General features: G+C 51.9%; 1 protein-coding gene across 3 annotated transcripts in view; it reads right to left on the bottom strand.

The window, feature by feature from the left end:
• Positions 1-17,330, bottom strand: part of EIF2B3 (eukaryotic translation initiation factor 2B subunit gamma) — a 128,683-nt gene that overhangs the window by 110,241 nt on the left and 1,112 nt on the right. For all 3 annotated transcript variants that reach the window (XM_029046837.1, XM_029046839.1, XM_029046838.1), the window contains exons 2-3: positions 14,442-14,596; positions 12,040-12,179 (exon numbers count right to left, since the gene is read on the bottom strand). In XM_029046837.1, coding sequence (XP_028902670.1) covers positions 12,040-12,179; positions 14,442-14,589 — 288 coding nt within the window. In that variant the 5' untranslated portion in view covers positions 14,590-14,596. The remainder of the gene's footprint in view (positions 1-12,039; positions 12,180-14,441; positions 14,597-17,330) is intronic.

Below are 17,330 nucleotides of genomic sequence, written 5' to 3'. Positions count from 1 at the left end.
GGGGTAGACACAAGATAATCGGGTTGCATGCAGTCTCCGTGCCCCTTGCGGTCTTAATCCCCGTTTTAAAGACGAGGGAACGGAGGCCCAGAGAAGTGAAGCGACTTGCCCGGGGTCTCACAGCAGACAGGTGGCCAAGCAGGTATTAGAAGCCAGGTCCTTCTGGCTACCAGATCCGTGCTGTATTCACTAGGCCACGCTACCTCTAAGGTCAATTTATATTAGGTTATATTTATATTATTTTTATATTATTGGGTTATGTATTATTATAAATACATAATATAATGCTATTATATTTTACAAATATGTAAAAATATATTTATATTATATTTATATTGCCGGTTGTATCTCCATGTACGGATTTCCTCCAGCTCCCAAGGTCTGGGCACCCCAATTTGTGCCTGTCTCCTCCACTAGACAGAAAGCTCCTCGAGGGCAGGGTTTATGTTACTTACACCTACTGTGTGCTCCCAAATGCTTGGAACAGTGCTCTGCATAGAGTGAGGGTTCAATAAGTACTCCTGAGCAACTGGAGGGAAGCACTGGCTTGGAGACAGACACCCCGCGGTCCTTAAATAGGCGAATCAATTGTTTCTCAAAACAATGCAATGTAGAGAATCCCGGACACCGCGATGCCTTAATCACCATTTACTTTATTCTAATGTTCCTTGAGAACAATTTAATATGAAAAATAACATTCAAAAAGCCACAACGTGCCAGATGCCAGAATCTATTTTAATGGGAGGGAGTTTATTCCAGACACTTGGAAGGCTGCAGTTCCCCCGGAGCCAGTTCTGATGGAGGCTCTTTCAAATTAACACCCGGGGTCTACTGTCTTGCGGCTCTACGCAGAAACACCCCATTCCCTGTGATCTAGCTTACGCCGTGCGCGACCGCCTCGGGACTCTGGACGCGGTTTTCCCCTTGTGACAAACGGAATGATTTGGACTTTTTCAGAGAGTTCACCCGAAAGAAGCTGGGAAAAAAAGGGGAGGGCCTCCTCCCTGTTAGCCAGGGGCAGAACGCCTCGGCGGCGCTCCAAAGTTCTTGGCCGTCGGCCCCGCTTTTAGACCCCAAGTGTTGTTTCGGCTCGGAAGGGCCGGGATCCGTGTGGGGACGAAACGAAAGAAGACCCGACACAAACCGGATCTGCCCAAAAGGGATGAGGAGCAAACATCCGACTGGCACCCGGCACGCACGGCCTCCGGGATCAGAAGAACCGCCCGAGGTACCGAGGGGCCATCTCGGTCCCTCGGTCCCTATAAACCCGCTTTTTATGCAAGGGCCGGGACCGCGCATACTCGACCGTCCTCTCCCAAGAGCCGGGTGCAGTGCACGGCACACGGTAAGCACTTTATAAGTACCACTGACTGATCTGCACCCGGTGGGAACGGAGGTCAGCTGGTGCCTTTTGGGAAGCTGCATTTGAAAAGCTCCAGTAAGAGGGCTCCAAAAAAATAAAAAAAAGGACTCGAGGAATCCGGAACGCAGAGGCGGGCTAAAAGAAAAACCTCACTGCAACAGTGTTAACCACAACCACAAACTCTGAAACAAGGTTTTTCAACTGTCTGGCAACAGAAATGAAGAAAGACTAATTAAAGCTACGGGGGAAAAAAACCATACCTCCCGGACAACTGAATACAGTCATTTTTCTGCCCCACGGACATAAAAACGCAGGCACGGGAAGAAGGATATCTTCCACTTAGAAGTTCTTCATGCAAGTTAAGACTGAGGTCTCCGCTCTTCACCCATCTCAATTGTGCTCACTTTTCACGGAGATAAGGATCAGCGGAGAATCCTCGGCCAAAATCAAAGGCTCCGGCGCAAAATGTTAGAGATCTGTATCTCTGATAAAGACACCAACCACTTAACTATTCTTCTATATTTAGCCGGAGCGCATTTCTCCCTAACAAATAAAAACCAAACGGCTCCTGTCTTCCCCGGGCCCGTCCGGGTGCGCGAACTGTACTTCCCCTCGATTCGGCCCCGGTGCGTGCTTCCCACGTGCTTTCGGGAGAGGACGCCGTCGGGGAGTCGGGGGACGCCTTCCCGACGGCGCGAGCCTGTCTCAGCTTGGCCTGCCCGTTAATGAAGAGGCCGCTTGGATAATAATAATGATGGTGTTCGTTAAGCGCTTACTCCGTGCCGGGCGCCGTACTAAGCGCTGGGGCGGATACCAGCAAATCGGGTTGGACGCAGTCGCTGTCCCCCGTGGGGCTCACGGTCTCAATCCTCATTTTTCAGACGAGGGAACCGAGGCACGGAGAGGTGACCTGTCCGAGGTCAGACAGCGGACAAGTGGCGGAGCGGGGATTAGAACCCAAGACCTTCTGACTCCCAGGCCTGTGCTCCGGCCACCGCGCTGCCGGAATGCAGTTTTCCTGAGTTTTCTCTGACGCCTGCAAGAACGCCGACCCCCCGGTAGAGGAGAACTGGGGGTCCTCCGTCCGTGACCCCCCTCTCTGCCCGGGGAAGGCGTCCGGGGGGCCGACGGCAGCTGTGCTTCTTGAGGAGCTCCCGGCTGAGCCCGCCAAGAGGCGGAGCAGCCGAGAATCCCAACTACAGCTACGGGAGCCATCACCACATGTAGGCACAAGTACAGTCAGTCATTCGACTCTATTTATTGAGCGCTTACTGCGTGCGAAGCACTGTGTGAAGTGCTTGGGAGCGCACGGTATGACTCTAAACAGACACGTTCCCTGCCCACAATGAGCTTACAGTCTAGAAGGGGGGGAGACGGACATTGATATAAACAACAGCCAAAAGGTGCTGTGGGGCTGGGACCGGGGAATTAACCAAGGGAGTAATAATAATGATAACACTAATAATGATGATGGCATTTGAAAAGCGCTTACTGTGTGCGAAGCACTGTTCTAAGCGCTGGGGAGGATTCAAGGTGATCAGGTGGTCCCACGTGGGGCTCACGGTCTTCATCCCCATTTTACAGATGGGGTAACTGAGGCCCAGAGAAGTTAAGTGACTTGCCCAAAGTCACCCGGCTGACAAGTGGCGGAGCCGGGATTGTAAGTCGGGGAGAAGCAGAAGGGAGCGGGAGAAGGGGAAAGGAAGGCTTAGTCAGGGAAGACCTCTTGGAGGAGAGGTGTCTTCAATGAGGCTTCGAGGGTGGAGGGGGGAATAAGGCTTTCATCTGTAATTTATTGATTTCTCTTCATGTCTGCCTCTCCCTCTGGGCTGTAAGCTCGTTGTGGGCAGGGAATGGGCCTGTTGACTCTTCTGTTGCACCCTCTCAAGCGCTCAGCACAGTGCTCAGCACGCAGGAAGCGCTCCGTAAATACGACCAACCGGTACCGCCTTCGCGGCTGTCTCGGATGCAGGGCGGGGGCCGGGGCAGATCCTCGGGCTTCCACGGTGGCCACGCCGGCCGCAGCCAGAGCTTCTGTCTTCACCTCCTCCGGCTGCCCTGCCCCTCGGTCGGTAGTTGCCCCCGTGCCTGGCTGAGGGGATCTGTGTGTCCGTGGGGGGCGGGTGCCTCTGCGCGGGAGGGAGCGGGCGGTGCGTGTTCCCCATTCCCTCGGGTCCGTCTCCCTACCCCGAGAGGCGCGGGGGCAATTTAGCAAATGACATCTAAAAATAACAGTATGGCACATATTAGATTATCCCGATTACTAAACTTTCTCCCGGACGGGAATTTTTGCTTGCGTGTTTTCTTCTTCGTTGCGACACGTTGGCTTTTGTAGAAGAGAGAGAACAATTGAACTTCAAAGCGCACATATTAAATAACTGAAGCTCCTAACAGCGAAAATGTGGCTGGCGTTTCTAATTTTAATAATTGAGACAGCGAGGCTCGGAATGGCAATGGGATGCGGCCAAGGCCAAGAGCACTATCTGAATTAAAGCAGATTGCCGCCTCTGCTCTTTCCCACACAGTAGCAGAGAGGCTACACTGATAATCAGAATAACTGTGGGATCCGTTAAGCGCCTACTACGTGCCAGGCACTGTACTAAGCACTGGGGGTGAGTACAAGGGAGTCGGGTTGGACGCGGTCCCTGCCTCTCCCGGGGCTCACAGTCTCAATCCCCATTTTTCGGACGAGGGAACCGAGGCCCAGAGAAGTGACGTGACTTGCCCAAGGTCCCGCAGCAGACAAGTGGTGGGGCCAGGATTAGAACCCACGGCCAGCCCACGGTACGCGACCAGCCCACGCTTATAACTCGAAAGAGAAAAGGGCCCTCTCAATTGGGTAAAATGACCGCATCTTCCTTCCTCTGAGTAGCCTACCCGACCACGCCATCGTCTCCAATGACTTAAATGTTGCACAAAACTTCCTACTGCCTCAGAGGAACGATTCTAGGGAACAGTCTCGAGTCGTCGTGTCCCAGCAAACAGTCAAAATGCGCGACAGGACCGCCCCGGACGTTCCTGCTTCAGGTTAAGCAGTATCCGATTCTCCCCTCCCACGGTGACTTCGGATCCCACAAGGTTTTCGGGGGACAAGTCGCGCGACTGGGTTAAAATGAATCCGAAGAACGGAGCATCAAACCCTCAGGTAAGCCCGCGCTGGCTTACCCTCCCCTGACTCTAGATGTCTTCCTCTAGCTTCGAAAGAGAGGAGATGAACTTCAAAAGGGGCCGGCGTGAAATCGACCCATCTCTCTAGGACAGTCGCTTCTGGGGAAGTGAGCCTCGGTCGCCTCCGAAAGCCTCCCCGGAGGAGAGAGTCTTCTAATTATTTCCCACCGGTTCTCCCCGCTTACCGGCAAAACGGGGGAGCAGAGAATCTAGGAAACTTTATGGCCGTCTCCAGGAATCCCAAATCCAAAATGGTGGCTGCCCCTCCTCTCCAATGGATCACGGAAGTCCTCGTGGAAGGACCGCAAAGTGGATCTGAGAACCGCCGCCCCTTCTGCAAATAGCGACTGGGGCGGCCCAAGAGACGGCCGGCTTCCTGGCTAAAACAACCGCCGGACCTCAGGACTCAACAGTCGTGACCGGGGTGTCCGTTAAGCGCTTTCGACGAGCCGAACACGGTACTAAGAGCCGGGGTAGATACGAGATCATCGGGTGTCCCACGGGGCTCACGGTCTAGGTCGGAGGGAGGACGGGTAGGGAACCCCCACTGTGAAGAGGAGGGCACCGAGGCACTGAGATGGCCGAGTGACTTGCCTCAAGTCAAACGGCAGGTGAGCGGTGGACCTGGGATTAGAACCCAGGTCCCCCGACTCCCGGGCCCAGGCCCCATCCACTAGGCCAGGCTGATTCTCTAAACAAATCCTGGAGATCGAGAGCATCTCACTTAAACTTGCTGCTGAGCCCCATTTTTCCGAAGGAGATGCTCGTGGGCGGGTCTGTGCCCAGAGGCACTCGGTCGATTGCATTTGCTGAGCGTTTACCATGTGCGGAACACCGTGAGCACTTGGGAAAGCACGATATAAGAATATGCCGGACGCATTCCCTGCCCGCGACGAGTTTACAGTCCAGAGGGGGAGACGGACACGAATATATATAAATAAATAAATGACAGACACGTGCCTTAAGTGTTGTGGGGCTGGGAAGGGCGGGGGGGGGGGTGAATAACGGGGGCAAGTCGGGTCTGAAGCAGAAGGGAGTGAAAGGAAAGAGCGGTCTTAGTCAAGGAGGGACTCTTGGAGGAGATGGGCTTTCAATAAGGCTTCGAAGGGGGGGTGGAGGGAATAATTGTGTCCAAGCACTCACATCCCACCCCTAACACACCTATACACAAACACACACACATGCTCTCCCTCCCTCCCTCCTATACGCCACGCATGCTCACACCCACCCAGAAACCCTCTCCCTTCCCCTAACCTCCCGCTCTTCACACAGTGGGTGGTGAGCAGATGGGATTCATTACCAAACAGAGTTGTGCAGCGGAAAATATCAGGAAGGGTTTGGCTAAATTCACGGATGAGAGATCCATTATGGGTTATTAGAGGGAAAGTTAAGAATGTAGAGGGGAGAAGTGGGGGAACTTGGATGGTCTGTCCTTAACATTAGGAGAGAGGTCAGGGAAACCGACCATCACACGCTTTCTCCAAACATCCTCTTGCCTCTGAATACTGGGCTGGACCAACCGTTATAAGCGCTCAATACATACCGCTGATTGATCGACCGGCCACTGGACCGGCCGGGTAATGGCAGCGCTTGGGTTCTTATTTCTTAACTCCAACCTCCCAGCTGCCAAACTCTCTCACGCACATACGTGGACCCTGTCGTTAGGGTACGGATTTTTAAGGCTTTACACAAAAATTCATTTTGGGTTTTTTTTTTTTAATAATTATAATCACACATAAAATAAAATCAGGTTTTTTAAAAAAAAAAAACCCGCTGTCATGGCCTAAAGGACTTATAATCCGCTTATTCTGTCACGGTAGACTTCAGAGAACGAATCTGTGTGACTGCTTTTCAGTACGGCCTCTGTGGTCCCCAGGACGGACGTGCATTTTGGAAGAAGGCCCCTTGAAGGGTTGATCATTTTTAAATGGGTCACAAACATTTCTTTAAAGGCGATTTCTTTCACCCTACTCTGTGAAGCAACTGAGGTTTCCCCGGGTGGCTGCCATCTGGGATAACTTTTACCGCTTCTCTCGGGCGCGTCGCGGGACCTCTGTATTCCCACTCCGAGACGGGACGACCCTCCCTTCCCCTCTCGGAACGAAGATCTAGATATTGTTACGTTGTGGTCTGAAGCTGGAATCTGATTCCCTAAATTAAATCCGAGTAATTAATTACTTTGACAGCGCTTGTGGGCCGGCAGCTAGCTGTGATGTCGAGCTTCGCTTCGGTTGCCGGCATCTCTGGCTAATGTGGGAAAGGAATAATATTCCTGAAGGAACACGTGCCCCACAGATGTGGTTGTAAAAATAAAGCAAAAAAAATGCTTTTTTTTTTAAAAAAAAAGAAACAATCATCACATCCCAAATTGCGTTTCTTTTTTAATCTGAAAGATCCACGGGAAGGAGGGAGGGAAGGGCCATTAGTTTCTATGGATCTCTGGATCCAACTGTTTTGCTTTTTTGCTGGGAGTCAGCAGGACCGGAGTTTTCTGCCTCTTGTCTGCTCTATGACCTTGGGCAAGTCGCTTTATTTCCCTGTGCCTCAGTCACCTCAACTCTCAATTGGGGATTAAGACTGAGAGCCCCGTAAGGGGCAGAGACCGTGCTCACCCTCTGCTTTTTACTCTGCTTGGCTCGTAATTAGCCAAGTCGGATAACAAAGGCCATTAACAAAGAAATGACACCCCCCCCCCCCAAAAAGAAACAAGGAGCTGCTCAATAAATGTCATCTATTCATTTCTTCAATTTGCACAATGTACTCTCTCCTGAGGATTGTTTCCCCACCTGTTGAGAATTCTGCGGTTCTCGATTACATCCACAACCACGGTCGGCCACAGTGCCTCCCTAGCATATAAGATCTGACCTCGTCTGATAATTACGATACCTAAGTGCTTACTACGTGACAGGCACCGTACTAAACGCTGGGGTAGATACAAGATGATCAGGATGGACTCAGTCCCTGTACCACATGGGGCTCACACTCAATCCCCATTTTACAGATGGGGTAACTGAGGCACAGAGAAGTGAAGTGACTTAGCCAAGGTTACGGCATTAGAACCCAGGTCTTTCTGACTCCCAGGCCCGTGTTCTATCCAACAGTAATAATTATAGTATTCGTTAACCACCTACTGTGTGTCAAGCACTGTTCATTCAATAGTATTTATTGAGCGCTTACTATGTGCAGAGCACTGTACTGAGCGCTTGGAATGGACAAATCGGTAACAGATAGAGACGGTCCCTGCCCTTTGACGGGCTTACAGTTCTAAGCGCTGGGGTAGATAGAAGCTAAACACGTTGGACAGTTTTTTGTCCCACCTGGGGCTCACCGTCTTAATCCCCATTTTTACAGATGAGGTAACTGAGGCCCAGGGAAATGAAGTGACTTGCCCAGGTTCACCCGGCAGACAAGTGACGGAGCAGGGATCGGAACCCCTTCTAATCCCTAGCCCGTGAGCCCGTCGCGGGCTGGGATTGTCTCTGTTGCTGAATTGTACTTTCCAAGCGGTTAGCACAGCGTTCCGCTCACGGTAAGCGCTCCCAACCGAATGGATGAACGAACCCAGATCTTTCTGACCCCCAGGCCCGGGGTCTATCCAGTGGGCCGCACCGCTCCACTGCTCGCCACACAGCCACGCCGCCTCATTTGGGTACGACAGACACACCGTCGGACCCGGAGGGGACGCGGAAACGCCGAGGGACGGAGATTCGCCTTTCCCGACGCCGCTCTCGCCCCAGGCCCGAGGCTTTGTGGGGCCGGTACCACCCGGCCTTGGCCGCGGGGCGAGCCCCCCGACGTGCAGGGGGTCGGGCCGGGGGGGATTCAGCCCCCTGAACCACGGTCTGTGAGGCGGGGACGCTTCGGGAAAGCACTACGTCCCGCCGCGCGGCCTCGGGCTGGCGGGTGGGCGGAGAAGCGGCCGGAAAAGCGTAAGAGCCGTGGGGTCGGAGAGGGGACCCGAGCCTCTGCATCTGGGGGAGCAGACGGGGAGAGGAGCGGTCGGCCGCGGCACCTAACAGACTCGCGATAGTCCAAGAGCCAGATGATGCAACCGACAAACCCACAGCTGGGGCCCCGCGGCCCGCCGCAACCTTTCGGAATCTCCGGTACAATGTTCTCTTTAGCTCCTCCAAAACCCCAAACGCCAGTGTTTAGAGAGTGGGATCCAGAAAAAGGTCCCGAAACAAGAGCACATTCATTATAAAACCTGTGCGCTCGAACTGCCAGAACAAATCTAAGGAGGCTAGGAAAGCAGGCTAAGGAAAGGCTAGGCCGGTCTAATTGTCAGAGCAAAACAGACCTCGCCCACGCAGGATGCTGGCCGGGGGCAACGTGGCCCGCGGGAGCCGGCAACAGATCGCCCGCGACGGCAAGCCCCTTCTCCTGCCCCTAAGGAGGCGGCCCGCTTCGGTCTCCTCGTTTCGGAAAACTGGATGTGAGGAGGTATTGGAAATCGTTCGGTTCTCCCTATTTGGGGATTATCCCCAAAATACCCTTCCGCCCTCCGGGAGAAGACATTCAGACTGCCCTCTTCCCTCCCCTAAAGCCCCCCCCCCCCCCCGCCCCCTCCACACACACATACACACACACGTGGTGCGCAGCGGTTGGCAAACACCGGCTCCAAAATCCCCAGGTGACCCGACTCCAAAATTACCGCTTTGTGGCCAGCTTCTGAGGCAGAAGGTTGAGAAACAGCGAGGCCTAGTGGAAAGAGCTCGGGCCTGGGAGTCGGAAGGACCTGGGTTCTAATCCCGGCCCCGCCACCTGTCGGCCGCGTGACCTTGGCCAAGTCAACTTCTCTTCTCTGGGCCTCAGTTCCCTCATCCGGAAAATGGGGATTAAGACCGGGAGCCCCATGTGGGGCATGGACTGGGTCCAAACTCGACAGTTTGGATCTACCCCGGTGCTTAGTACAGTGCCTGGCACATAGTAAGTACCTAACAAACACTATTTTTTTTTTTTTTAAATAAAGGCTGCGCCCCAGCTTGAGAGCATCCCTTAGTTCTGGGAGGACGTTTTCCTACTCGAGCCTGGCGCCGCCTAGCTTTCCCCTGCCCGTCGCTATGGCCTCAAAAAAGGGTCCTCGGCCAGCTCTGGAGCCCGTTGCCCGCTTTCAGGAAGCATGGAGGTAATGGAACGGAACGGGCACGCATTGGGTGCGAGGCACCCTACTAAGCTTCGTGGAGTCCACGAGCCCAAAAGTGGTTCGCTCCCCGCCCGTGAGGAACTTACACTCCAGTGGGGAAGATAGGCGTAAAAAATATTTACAGAGAGAGTGATCACAGAAAGTAATCGAATACAAAGTCGAATGAACACATAGACCCAAGCGCTGATGACGGGCGGGAAACGTAAGGGTGTGAGGACCAGAGACGGCTGACGGGTGCAGAGGACTTAAGGATGCCGCGAAGGAACTGAGGAAGCTTCTTCGAGGAGGTAGGATTATGAAGGAGCTTTGAACATGGAAGTGACTGGGGTTGGGGGGGGGGGGCGAGGGAGTGGAGCCATCTTGGGTGACTGCTTTTAACGGGCTTCTTGCCGGGAAAGATTTCTCCAACTGTACCAGCTATTTTGATTCATTTTTCTCGCAGCTGCTGGAAAAATTCTGATGCGACATCAGAGCGCTGGTCACTATTTTCTCCCCGGTAGTTATTAAACTGTTGGGGAAACAAAGCAGAACCAAACTGGCTAACTAGGAAACGCACACAAGAAAAGAAGTGCTCTGGATCATTCAGCTGCATGAGCAATGGTCAGAGTGGTGATATTATTCATTAAGCACCTACTGTGTGGGAAGCTTTACGGTCCACGTGAGGCATGACCCCAAACCAGTCTTTATAAAAATTAAAAACCAGATCGCCCCCCAAAAAACTGTTTAAAAGTACTTCCATTTTCGGGCAACGTGCTCATTCTAAGATATCTCTGGCCCATGGCAAAGACGATGGCCTCTTTCAATCGGAACTCAGAGGCAAATTCCAAAATCCACTGCCAAAGCGTGGTAGAAATTTGGGTGCAAAATCATACATTCCGTTCTCAGATTTCCACTGCACTTTAGAACTGCATACACTTAGTTTGTGTGTGTGTGTGTGTTTATGTATTCGCTTTAAAAAAACAACCAAAACACACATTATAGCTGTCCGCCACTGGAAGATCAAACTGTATCTTGAATCCCCCGGGGGGGGCATCTTAATCTATCACTGAGGCACTCCGCTCAGAACTACATCTAAGCCTTAACTCTCCCCCTCTAGACTGTAAGCTCGGTGTGGGCAAGTAACGGGTCTGCCAACTCTGTCGTATCGTACTCTCTCCAACGCTCGGTTCAGTGCTCTGCCCATAGTGAGCACCCAATAAATTCCATTGATGATTAGCCCTCACGCCTGATCTTCAACTAAGATGGTCCCCTACTTAACCCCTGCCCTCTAGAAGCTCCCAATTGAACACAGGCCACCCTGACAGACATCTGAAGACACTTAAGCAAGTAAATAAATCATGTGCAAGCAATGGAGGATGGGGGAAGAGGGAGTCACGGAATTGTATGTTCAGAGGAAGAGGGTGTGTGGAAAAATTACTAGCTCTCTTCCAATTAATTATAAAAGGCTTCACTGTAGAGTGGCTTCCCGAAGCCATTTGAAATACGGAAAAAAGACTGTGAGCCGTGTACCGAAATGAACTGATTAGCTTGAATTTATTTATATAAATGTCTGCCTCCCCGCCCGCTAGACTGTAAGCTCGTTGTGTGCAGGGAATGTGTCGGTTTATTGTTGCACTGTACTCGCTCAAGAGCTCAGTACTTGGTGCTTCGAACGCAGTGAGCGCTGAGTAGATACGACCGAATGGCCGAATGAATGACAGAAGGGCATCACAGAAGCGCTTCTTTGCCATAATGATCATAAATCCAGAAATTCTTAAAAAACAAACAAAAAACACTGAATTTCATTTTGAACCTCAACTCTAAGGTTCCCTCTTCTGTTACCGTCTGTCACACCAGCCTGTCACAGATATATCCCTAGTATATATCCCTAGTATATCCCCAGGAGAAGACCACCCCTTTCCTTCTTTCCAGAAGAGAAAGGCGGAATCAGGAGAGTGGAGTTCCAGCCTTCTACACCCCTCTCTCGTGCCCAGGATCCCTGTTTCCACATCCCATTTCCGGTGGGAAGGAGTGGAGGCAAGCAGGAAGGTGTATCTGGGAGTTTCTATTTGCATGGTGGCATTAAATCTCATGACTAGCCTTGTCCCTGGGGCTTCCAAATTGGGCAGTGCCAGCTGCCTGCTCACAGCCACCGTCTCGGGTTCCCTGCCTTTCAGAAAATAAAAGAAAAATTCGGAAGAAATTCTAAACATTATCTCCCCCAAACCCGCAACCCCAATTTCCAGATAACCTGAACTCTCTTTTTGCTTGTCAATGCCTCGGTCGCTGAAAGGAAAAGAGAGACTCACGTTTTTTTGTGATGTTAAGGCTTCCCCTCGATCGTTAAAACGGAAACGTACATTCTCATGAAATGAAAACCTACCTTAATTTTCTGATGGATGTGGCGCAGAGAATCTGCGGTTCCCATGTCAGCGTCCTCGGGGATGCAGACAACATCCAGCTTCATCTTGGTCTCCGGATTCAGGGACTTCTGGACTTCTTTGGTTGTAACGACGATGACCTCTACGGCCCGGGAAAGAAGAAACAAAAATCCACGTAAATATCAGTGGCGGAGCAGGGCCCGCGGACCGTCTGTGCCGAAAGCCCCTCTAGGGCCAAGCAAGGAGGGGGACGGAGCCCCAAAACTCAGTCCCACTCATCCTGCTGAGCCACCCCAGGACCGGAAGAGCATCATTCTGCCCATGCAGCCAGAACTGCCTTTTGGCTACATAAGTCGTCGTGGTGGTATTCTGAGCAGCTGTTGAGCTCCATGCACCCTACCAAATGCTTGGGAAGTCCGACGGAAGCCCATCCCGCTCCCTGCCCACGAGCGGCTTACAATCTGATGGCGGAGGCAGACACGGAACTGTTCTCCAGCGGGGGAATGAGAATAAACCGAATATACAGACTGGTCCCACTACGAAGGCTGGGCAGGAGGAAGAGAAGGGGGCTCCTCGAGGGAGGAGAACAGGTCTATCTACTCAACCGTATTGTTTTCTCCCAAGCGCCAGTGCTCGATAAATACCACTGGCCGATCGATTGAAATGGGCGTAGGAGGTGAAGGAGCGTGCCCAAGTCCCACCCCAGTCAATCGTATTTATTGAGCGCTTCCTGGGTGCAGAGCACCGTCCTAAACACTTGGGAGAGCACAATATAACAATATACAGACACATTTCCCGCCCACAACGGGCTTCCAGGCTAGAAGGACAGTAAGCCCCGCTAGAGGGTCGAGAGGCCCTCGGCTGTTAGACTCTCCACCCCGAGGAACCTGCTTTAGCGTCACGGGACCCATATTTCAGCGAGAAGCACTCGGCTGAGGGTTGGGCTGAGCTTCAAATGAACGACCCAGGAGGAGGTTTGGTTCGGGATTGGAAAGGGGAGGATTTTGCCTGCGTGCTTGGCAGCCAATGACCTATTCAAATCGCTGAGTGCTTCAAGAAAACAGACTCTGTCTCTGAACATCCCCCCACAATTAAACTCGCGTTTAATGAGTGCCTGTGTCCAGCGCACCGTGTTGAAAACGATCCAGTTCGAAGACAATCCCTGGCCTCAAGGGGTTTCTACTCCAGTGGGCGGTGAGCCTTCTAGGAATGGTTCCTTTCCAATGATTTGCAAACTTTTCCTGGCATGAACTCCCCCCGTCAACGGGCCAAATTTTGCAGACTTCCTTTATTTTTCCATTTGCGGTTCCCCATCACAGCTCGATATCATTATCCCCTCCCAATCATTTCAGGTCCTTGCCCTCTTCCCCCTTCACCAATGACTGTGGGTCTTGGCTCCTTTCCCCTGAAACAGTCTCTCCTGCCCCTAATTACCGCCTGCACTTTCCGCCCCGATCTTTGATCCTCCCTGGCCCGTCGGCGTGTCCCGTGGGCACCACCTGCTCCGTGAAACTGAGTGCCCTGCGGGGGAATATTGCTTTTAAATGAAAGCGCAAGCCTGCAGCAGCAGCCAACTAAAACCACACCTGCATCGAAACACTTCAAGAGGAGGCATCTGCCTAGCTTCACATCTGTACGGAGGGGCCCTTGAACAAAATCAAGACAGCGAGGCCAAACGCTTTTCCATAAAGGGACGACCGCGGAAAAGAGCCGGTTGATCGTATTGATCGGGATGACGATTTTGTCCTCCTCTCCAATGAGCTGCCCCTTTGGATACTCTTCTTTATTAACAGACTCGATGAAAACATGAATTTCTCAACTTCGTTCTTTCCTTTTAACTCGTCAGATTCTGAATCGCTCTTGCTTGAGGGCCCTATCGGGAATTTCAGATCTTTCCGGCAACACGATACAGCCGGTTCTCCTGGAACACGAGAACTGTTTTTGATGGACCTTTGGTGGAGGAGAAATCACATTTTAGTACTCTCCGCCTTGATGGAAGCCGGGCAAATGGGCACGGCCACTTCTTCCAAGACCGCACCGCGTCTCATCCTGACACGTGAGTGTCGTCGGAGGAAGATTCCCTAATTTCTCAATGGTTTTCACCCCCAAACGTGCAGTGAAAACATGCAGAACTGCAGAACTGACCACGCTACTCACGCTCTCCTTGAAGAAAACGTTTAATTAGCTTCAAGCTAACCTCTAAACACCGCTGCCAAAACTGGGTGTCTCCCTGACACCACGCCATCCAATTGATACCTTCGAAGCATTGTATGACGTCTTAAGCGTCCCGGTTAAGAAGCCAGCATCGCAGTGCCGACGGAGGGCGGTCTGACCTGGAACCGGGAATTTTATTACAGAGCTTCAAACCGCTCTTTTATGACGGCATCTTACGGCCGCGACTCACCTTCAAATCCGACTCGTTCGAGCAGGTTGAGCGGGTACCAGATTAAAGGTTTATTGCCCACTGGAAGCAGGGGCTTGGGGATACTGGAAGTCAAGTCCATCATCCGTGACCCTCCTCCGACTGCCATCACCACGGCTTGAAACTCCATCTTGAACCTGAAAATGCAGAGTGGGGGTGTCAGGAAGCACCATCACATACAAGCCTGGGGCCTCCAAGAAATCGACAAATCCTAAAAATATTCTGTGTTGCGGGAAGGTTAAAAAAAAGAAATCAATGACAACAGACTACAGACCACTACGACCCAATCCTACTTTCATTTTGGCTGTTGATGCTGACGTCGCTGAGCGTCATCCCTAGGATATTGGTAACGGTGGCTTTAACGCCATGTTCTGCACACAGAAGGCACTCAATAAATACTAATTCACTGAAGGGTGAAGGGGATTGCTTAAAACTTTTCATGTCAACAAAAAGGCATAGGCCTTTGTATTTAGCAGCCTGGGTAACGATAACCCAGATTTGGAACGGGTCTAAATCTATTCAGAACACAGATGGGACTCAAATGTTAAAATAATATTGCTATTCTTCATCGCGACACCCGAACAGGGTTTCTTCATCAAAAGTGTACATTTCATAACATTCCTGCACTGTGTCTTCCTTTCACCTTCTCACACTTACCCCTCGCCGACTAGGTTCTTATTGCTCGAAAAATATGAAAAACGGTAAACGTTTATAGATGAAAAGTAAAGAGGGCGATACTTCCATAGACAATGGAATGCTTAAGAACGCTGACAAGCCACTGAAAACAATTCTGGAAAAACGCAGAGCCTTTAAGAAGTCAGGAGTCTCCACCGATCAACTCCTTCAGCTATAAGTCAGTCGAACAATCACGAGTATTTACTGAGCACCTCGGAGTGCGGAACTCTGTACGAAGCGCTTAAGGGAGTGCGCTAGAATTAGCAGACCCGACCCCTTCCCTTAGGGAGCTTATAGTTCTCCCTCCTACTTGAGTCGTGGGACACGGACTGCGTCCAATCTACTGACTTGTAGAAGCATGAGAAGCAGCATGGCTCAGTGGCAAGAGCCCGGGCTTGGGAGTCAGAGGTCATGGGTTCGAATCCCAGCTCTGCCACCTGTCAGCCGGGTGACTGTGGGAAAGTCACTTCACTTCTCCGTGCCTCAGTGACCTCATCTGTAAAACGGGGATTAACAGTGAGTCTGACGTGGGACAACCTGATGACCCTGTATCTCCCCCAGCGCTTACAACAGTGCTCTGCACATAGTAAGCGCTTAACAGATACCGACATTATTATTTTTGGAAGGGGGAAGGAAGGGCGTGGGTAAGAGGCTGGTGGAGGGAGAGATGTGAGTGAGGCAAAGTAAATTAGCTTGATATGTACAAAACACGTGAGCTGGGGAGTAGTGGGAGAAGACGGTGGATAAGAAGCGGGGAGAGACGGAGCCAAATGAATGCCTTAAAGCCAATGCCCAAGAATTTCTCCTTGACGAGGAGTGGTCCGGGCCACTCCTTCGAAACTGTATCATCCTAGAATGAGTCTCTAGAAAGCGGGAGCCCCAACAAACCCGGCCTGATTTCGTGGTCTCGTGCCGAAGCACCGGTGAATTGCTAATTCAAGAAAAACCCCGCTCTCCACCCTCCCTTGAAGTAGCCAGGACCCGGTGATACCGAGAACCCCGGCTGTAATTTCAAGTCCGTCTCCCCTGCCGGACTGCAAGCTCCTCGAGGGCAGGGGGCGTGTCTTCTAAATCTACTGCCCTCTCCCCGGGCCTAGAACAACGTTCCGCAGACCGTAGGTATTCGATAAATGTCACCGATTGAGGAAGGGGGAGACACGTGCAGGATGGAGTTTTAGAAAGACGATCCGGGAAGCAGGCTGGACAGCGGCGAGATGGGAGGCAGGGATATCAACGAGGAAGCTGAGGCGGTAGGAAAGTTGGGATACGACAAGCGCCTGGACCAGCGTGGCCGCAGTCTGGACGGAGAGGAAAGGGAGGAAAAAACGGCGGGATTTGACGGGAGACAGAGGGAGGAGCCACGGTTAATGTCGCGGTTACAGGCTTCGGAGACGGGAGGATGGTCGTGGTGTCAACTCTGATGGAAAAGTTAGGTGAAAGTGGGGAACGGGGAGGGAAATACAGGGTTTGGGACATGGGGAATCTGAGAATTTCAGGGGGACGTCCACGTAGAGACATACTTGAGACAGGAGATTTGAGGTTGAGAGGAGAGTTTGGAGTTTGGAGCTGCTTTTGAAAGCAGGAGGGAGACGTCTTGAGAGGCAACGATATTAACCGTACAGATTTAGGCCTGTGAACTAGACTGTATGGAAACTAATCCTTATAATCTGTACATCAGTTGAGGATGCTAAGACACTTAAAGCCCCTGAACTATTACACAATTCCAACGCTTAACAAAACCGATCATTCCTTGTATCGCAGGTACCAAAGGCTCCTTCCCGAAACTGTAAATAACAGTTCTCATAAGAAGCGCTCACCGTAACGATTAATCCTCTTAAATTATTCTCTCCCTCAACCAACTGCTAGTTGTACCACACAGAGACGATGCCTTGCAATGGTAGGTCATTTTTTTTGGGCATCATAAGAAGGCGTCTACGTGACGAACGCTCAGCATGGGCTAGTGGGGAGAGAGAGGGCCCGGGCATCAGAAGGACCTGGGTTCTAATCCAGTCTCCCCCACTTGCCTGCTGTGCGACCTTGGGACAAGTCCCTTCACTTCTCTGGGCCTCGGCCCCCTCATCTGCAAAATGGGGAATGAGGCCGTGAGCCCCACGTGGGAGAGCCCGGGCTGGGGAGTCGGAGGTCGTGGGTTCTAATCCCCGCTCCGCCACGTCAGCTGTGCGGCTTTGGGCAAGT

This window comes from Ornithorhynchus anatinus, chromosome 18, assembly GCF_004115215.2.
Source record: "Ornithorhynchus anatinus isolate Pmale09 chromosome 18, mOrnAna1.pri.v4, whole genome shotgun sequence".
In the NCBI taxonomy this organism is placed as follows: domain Eukaryota; kingdom Metazoa; phylum Chordata; class Mammalia; order Monotremata; family Ornithorhynchidae; genus Ornithorhynchus; species Ornithorhynchus anatinus.
This window is presented reverse-complemented; position numbering and strand designations above follow the sequence as displayed.